Source organism: Gadus macrocephalus, chromosome 5 (genome assembly GCF_031168955.1).
Source record: "Gadus macrocephalus chromosome 5, ASM3116895v1".
Taxonomy (NCBI): domain Eukaryota; kingdom Metazoa; phylum Chordata; class Actinopteri; order Gadiformes; family Gadidae; genus Gadus; species Gadus macrocephalus.
Window position 1 is genome coordinate 4,101,691 of NC_082386.1, and position 6,493 is coordinate 4,108,183.

Here is a 6,493-nt window from a genome sequence, read left to right on the forward strand (position 1 = left end):
AATACAATTATGTATCATATATTACACTAGTAAATACTTAATATAAAATATAACATAACAATTCCGGTATCTCTTATTAATATTAACAGATAAATCCAAGCCACACTGTACCTACACAGTATAGAGTGGCGAAGTCACGCCCCTTCCGGTAGGGCTCATGGGACCTATGAGATCGAAAAATATGAATGGGTGTCAATGGAGAGAAAATAATTATTTTCTGGTCCCGGTCTTTATATGCCCTGGATTACACATATGTTGTTTGTGGATTTAAAGGATAATTTTTCATCCAAAGAGTTCGACCGTTTATTGTGCAATTGTTCAGATAAAGGCTATAGAGAAAACACAACGAGAAAGACTACACGGCTCGTATGTGACGTCACGCTCCCTGCGACTGGCGTGGAGAAGACCGACAATCTTCCCATCGGCATAACTGAAACTCTGCACGTGCCCCGATTTATAATGGTTTTCACCTCTTTCGATGCTTTTATCCTCCCCTTGGAAAAAGCGGTGAAGTGGGGCAGAGAGATCGCCATCTCTGTGCCGAGTTCCAAGGGGCGGGTGTGGCGACGTATATCATATACGTCTGTTTTGATTGTTTTGTTTTTTTGTTTTGTTTTGTTTTGTCTTGTTTTTGTTTTATTTATTTCTTATTGCTTATGTTTATTTATTTATTTATTTATTTATTTTTTCACAATGTCTTGTTTTTTAAAAAATGTATGATGACTATATGCTCTGTAAGGTGACCTTGGGTGTCTTGAAAGGCGCCTCTAAATGAAATGTATTATTATTATTATTATTATATGCGTCGAGAGCAGCGAAGAGCTGTAGTTCACAAAGCGGCCTCACATAAAACCTAAAATTATCAAACTTCTTCACGAACATTTTTAGTTTTCTTTGCATGAAAAATTATCATTTAAATCCACAAACAACATATGTGTAATCCAGGGCATATAAAGACTGGGACCAGAAAATATTTATTTTCTCTCCATTGACACCCATTCATATTTTTCGATCTCATAGGTCCCATGAGCCCTACCGGAAGAGGCGTGACTTCGCCACTCTATTTACAATAAGCATTCGTTACCATAGCAATGATTCCGCGCTTTGCAACGTCATCACACCGCGCTGAGATACAAGATGGCGGTGTTTACGTTTTTAGATTCGGAACGAAAGCTGTGATTCATTGAGTTCGATGATCGCAAAGCTTTTCATGACCTTATATCCACTGTTGTGGTTTTAATATAACCTGACACTGTTCACCATTAGCATATTATATAATAACCCACGATGAGGTCAGACGTGGAGGACCTCATGCCCAGGCTGCTGCCCATCGAGACTGCGAACAAAACGGAAGCTTTGAGACTCAACGAGGGTGCCCCTCGAAACCCGCAGGAATATCTAAGACAAGTCCAGTAAATATCACTTTTTTCCATTAACTATTTATCTTCCACGTTGCCTTTGCAGAAAGTATATGCACATGGTTAGTGAATTATAAACCATCAAGACTTGTACTGGACCTTATTCTTTTAACAATATTTTCCTTTCAGGTTGGAGGCGTCCTTGTGTCCAGAGGTTGTGGTGGCCCAGATTGATCCCATGAAACTGAGGAAAGCACAGACCGTCAACGCATCCGTGAGTTATTGGTTAACATAAGAAGAAGTCTGCGTCCCTGTTTGAGGAGGTTAATGCCGACATGCATGCATGTACACAAACCAACCTGTTAATGTGTTGCTGGTGCGGCATGTGGCTCAGGAGGTAGAGCGGGTTGGCTAGTAACCGGAGGGTTGCATGAAGGTGAATGTGTGGGTGAATGTGTGAATGTTAGGCAATATCGTATAGTGCTTTGAGTGGCCGCCGCTGGTTAGAATGGCACGATATAAATGCATTCCATTTAAATTGACCTCAGGTCTCCGGCTGCCAGGCCGCTCCTGAGGGCTTGTCCCCCAGCCTCGGATGGCAGCGGCAGCAAGTCGCTAACTTCTCAGACGTCAGACAGGTACTACACCCAACACAATTTATTCCCAAAGTCTAAACATAAACTTAATATCCTTTACTTTTAAAAGAGTGAGAAGTCCTCCAATGTGAGTAATTATGTTAAAGGAAAATCATGTGAAGTTGAAGTGAATGCGTAGAGTGTCGATGTGTTTTGCCAGTCTTAAACATTAATCTCCCAATTACTATATAACAGTGTAATCCGTTCAGTGGTATGTTTGCAAATGTTGCTTTCTTTTACATTCAGAGTATTGCCAAGCATAGGAGACATTGGAGCACCCAGACACTGGATGAAAACGTGGTTATGGTGAGTGAGACCTGGTCATCTAATATGCTGTCAACATTACTGTTGTCCTCACTTGTTCTTTGGTTCACCATCCCATTCAACATTCTCATATTTGCCGCACATCAAATCCCACATCCCTGCTTTTCTTTTCTTTTTTCCTACAGACTTGGAAGGCCATGTTCTTAGTTTTTTATGTTCACTAAAGACATTTGGGTTTAAGATCAAAAGATGAGTATGAGACATGAGTTCAGAATTTCACCTTTCTTTTCTGGTATTTACATTTAGATGTATTAAACAACTTGGGATATATCACCGTTTGTATTAGACCACAGCATTTTTAGGTGAGCAAAAGTAAGGGAACATGTGACGGACAGGTGTTTCTAGTTGCCCAGGTGTTGCATTTGAGGTTGATTCATCAAACATTAAATAGCTCTGCATGACTGGTCTAGGTTTTTAGCCTTTTTTAAACCTGTAAAGAGTCAATTTCTTGTTAAAGAAGGTAAACCAACTTGAAGACCAGAGAGCTGTCTATGGGAGAAAAGGAAGCCATTTTGAAGCTGAGAAAAGAAGGAAAATCTATCAGAGCCATTGGACAAGCATTAGGCATTGCAACCACAACTATTTGGAATGTCCTGAAAAAGAAAGAAACTACTGGTGTACTGAGCAACAGACATTGAACAGGTCGGCCAAGGAAAACAACAGTAGTTGGTGACAGAAAAATTGTGAGGGCCGTGAAGAAAACTTCAAAAACATCAGTTAAGTCACATCACAAACGACCTCAAGAGTGCAGGGGTGAAGGTATCACAATCCACTGTTAGAAGAAGACTCTGAGATAATAAATACAGACGCCATACCAAAAAATGCAAACCACTCATCCGTAGTAAGAATCGGAAGGCCAGATTGGAATTTGCAAAGAAGTACAGAGATGAGCCGAAAAACTTCTGGAACATAATCTTATTGACTGATGAGACCAAGATTACTCTACCAAAATTATGGGAAGGCCAAAGTGTGGAGAAAGAAAGGAACTGCTCTTGAGCCGAAGCATACAAGCTCATCTGTGAAGCATGGAGGAGGTAATGTCATGGCTTGGGCTTGAACGGGCTCATTAATATTTCTTGACGATGTAACTGATAATGGTAGCAGCAGAATGAATTCCTAAGTATACAGAAACATTTTGTCTGCCAATTTACGTAGAAATGCATCCAACCTAATCGGGAGCACACGGCCACCAAGAAGAATGCAACCGTTTGGTGATGTCCATGCATGGGTCGCAGGCTTGAGGCAGTTATTGCAAGCAAGGGTTATGCCACCAAATATTAATGTTATTTACCTTAAAAAATATTGTTCCTTTACTTTTGCTCACCTAAAAATGCTGTGGTCTAATACAAACAGTGATATATCCTAAGTTGTTTAATACATCTAAGTGTATATAACAGCAAATAAAAGCTGAAATTCTGGACTCTTGCTCATACTCATCTTTTGATTTTAAACCTAAATGTCTTTAGTGAAAAACAAAAACAAAGAAATTGGCCTTGTCGTTGCAATACTTTTGGAGGGGACTGTATATATGTCGTTATTATTGTATGCATGCCTATTGTCAAACGGGAATCTCTGATAAGCTGCACCTACGTCTAAACAGCTGGAGACGGTGTGAGTGTGTTGAGCCCTTGGTCAAAGCAGATTGAGGTTCAAGAACAGAATCAAGATATTGAGCGCCATAGTTATTCAGGATGGACCTGACCTGTGATTGTGAATTTCACAGCCCAAACTTTCAGATGAGGAGGGTTGGAAGACGTTTTGTTTAGGTGAGACAGTCTACAAGGCCACCACAGCGAGCGGAACACACCTGGAGCCCAGCAGTGCATTGGACTACAGCAAGGTTGTGTGTTGATGTGTTGAGTTTATTTACTTACTGTGTGTGTGTGTGTGTGTGTGTGTGTGTGTGTGTGTGTGTGTGTGTGTGTGTGTGTGTGTGTGTGTGTGTGTGTGTGTGTGTGTGTGTGTGTGTGTGTGTGTGTGTGTGTGTGTGTGTGTGTGTGTGTGTGAGAAGAAGAGAGAGCGTTAATTATTAACATGGGATGAAACATGTATTGCTGTCCAAGTCCATTTTTATACTGTGTTTTCTGTGAGTTCCAGAATGGCATCTCTCTCTTGCCTACCGTGGTTTTGATCAAGTTCATATTTCTTTTCAGATGGGTTTCCCACCTTTCCTCAGTATTGTCAGCAGACTCAACCAGGTAGTGTACTCGCTGCTCACTTTGAGGCATTTAGTGGATCAGCAACTTAAGTGAAACTTTTTTTTCTTTTTTTTTCAGACTACAGTCTTGGCTTTGCTGGAGATTCTTGTCGGCTGGTTTGAAGAGGCTGAACTTGTTCCTCAGTTGGTGAGCAGCCCGTTGTCATCCCATTTCAGTGAATTTCCGGTTGATAGTGCAGTGCTTCCCTGATGTTTTACCACATGTCAGAAGAGAGGTAATGTGGTGTGTGTGTGTGTGCGTGTGTGTAGGGTCGCTGGTTGTATGCACTGCTGGCCTGCTTGGAGAAGCCTCTGATCCCTGAAGCCCACTCAATAATAAGACAGCTGGCCAGGAGATGTGGCCAGCTCCGCACCACACTGGTAAGCTGTGTGTTTATCTGTATGCTTACATCTCTCCCACTGATTTCCCTAGTGCTGCCCTTTGTAATATAATGGAAGCATATTCGGGTTTAAGTGATACGAAACAGCATAGCATCTGTTAAATGCGGTGTTCACTGTACTTTTGATTTAACCATACTGTCATGCTCTCTATCCTTTTAAAGTCTATAAACGACTACCATTAGATCATTAAATTAAGTCATTTTAATATATATTATTAACTTTGTTTATTTTAATTGTATTTGTATAATAGTTTATTTCCAGATGGGCTCATTTGTCCCGGCTGAACATGAGGAGGTTTTGTGAGTGTTTTGATTTCTCAATTTGGTATCTCTAATTCTGCAGCCGAGTCAGGAAGACACAAGGCTGCCTGCCCTCAACCTCCTCATCTGCCTCGTGGCCAGGTACTGAACCCAGTGTAGATATTATTACTGTGACAGAAGAAAGTAGTCGAAGAGACTTTATTGTCATTGCACGTGTCACAAGTACAGAGCAAGGCTCCTACACTCTCTGTGTAAACGGGTATTTTGGATCAGGATGAAAACAATGAGTCATCACTGATTTGTGTTTCTAATTTAATATCAGTCTGGCCATGACTGGCAGCAATTGATTTCCACGTATGTGCACAGCCTATTATTGTTACAAAATTGTTTTATCTCGACACCAGACTAATCTGCAGATAGAAACCGGATGTGAATCCCCAATTCAGTGTGGTCTCTAAACGATACTCTGTTTGCACACAATACAAATTTTGGTCTTGTAATGGCTTTCTTGCAGGTATTTTGAGCAGAATGACTTAGCAGACCAGCACGAGTGAACCAGACGAATGAGCCCATCAATCAATCAATCAATCAGCCAATCACCTACACCCAACACAACAGAGGACTCTGACCTCAACGGGATGGGAGGGTTCTGCAGGCTCCTCCCACCAATGTGACTGATGCCAAATTCATCAGAGAAGGCCAACCTACTAAACATAGAAAACGCATGTCAATACCGTGACATTGCTTGGAAGTATTTATGATTGGCCGTGGACTGTCTTGAAAGGCCCAATGCAGTTCCTCTTACCCAAGCTGTGTTGACTGGTCCAGACATTAACTCCGATGGTCAGGAGCGTTGATGCCCAGGATCCTAGCTTTGCAGGGTGAAAAGGTTTTATCATGTCTGGCTCGACTCCGCATCGGGCTGAAGCCAGACTGGAAGTCCTGAGCGGGACGTGATGATATATTCTGAATTGACTCGCTCTTTGCCTTATGCTGAGCTTTGGATGTAAATGATTGTGTTTATTAAATAATGGTTTTGACTTTACTCCTTTTTTAATGGTTTGGTTTTACACTGATAGCAGCTAGGCTAGCTGCAGCAACATGCCCACATCATTATGTCACGGCACTACCCGTCTTTATGTGTCTTTACAGTCTGGAAAACCTCTATAAAATATGCGGGCATATATATACATTTCTACATGCCGCGTACAAAGTGACCCTTTATTTGGAAGGGCATAGTTTCAGTCCAGGACGAGCCATTTCCCTGTGATTGATCAGCACTTCACTGTATTTTGTGAGTTTCCTCTGCCAAGCTCG

The 6,493-nt window shown here is 41.5% G+C and overlaps 1 protein-coding gene across 1 annotated transcript; it reads left to right on the forward strand.

Moving 5' to 3' along the window:
* Positions 1 to 1,099: 1,099 nt before the first annotated feature.
* gemin2 (gem (nuclear organelle) associated protein 2) lies at positions 1,100 to 6,221 on the forward strand. The gene is made up of 10 exons (XM_060051264.1): positions 1,100 to 1,412; positions 1,548 to 1,632; positions 1,907 to 1,996; positions 2,240 to 2,299; positions 4,041 to 4,157; positions 4,471 to 4,515; positions 4,594 to 4,662; positions 4,785 to 4,895; positions 5,259 to 5,317; positions 5,691 to 6,221. Exons 1-10 carry the CDS (start codon positions 1,288 to 1,290, stop codon positions 5,728 to 5,730), a joined length of 801 nt encoding a protein of 266 aa, XP_059907247.1. The 5' UTR covers positions 1,100 to 1,287; the 3' UTR covers positions 5,731 to 6,221.
* The last annotated feature ends 272 nt before the right edge of the window (positions 6,222 to 6,493 follow it).

Excerpts from the sequence above, each read along its gene's own strand:
- gemin2 (XM_060051264.1), top strand. The coding sequence starts at position 1,288 with ATGAGGTCAGACGTGGAGGACCTCATGCCCAGGCTGCTGCCCATCGAG. Across the intron at positions 1,633-1,906 it reads CACAGACCGTCAACGCATCC|GTCTCCGGCTGCCAGGCCGC; the intron begins GTGAGTTATTGG and ends AATTGACCTCAG. Across the intron at positions 4,896-5,258 it reads GCCAGCTCCGCACCACACTG|CCGAGTCAGGAAGACACAAG; the intron begins GTAAGCTGTGTG and ends CTAATTCTGCAG.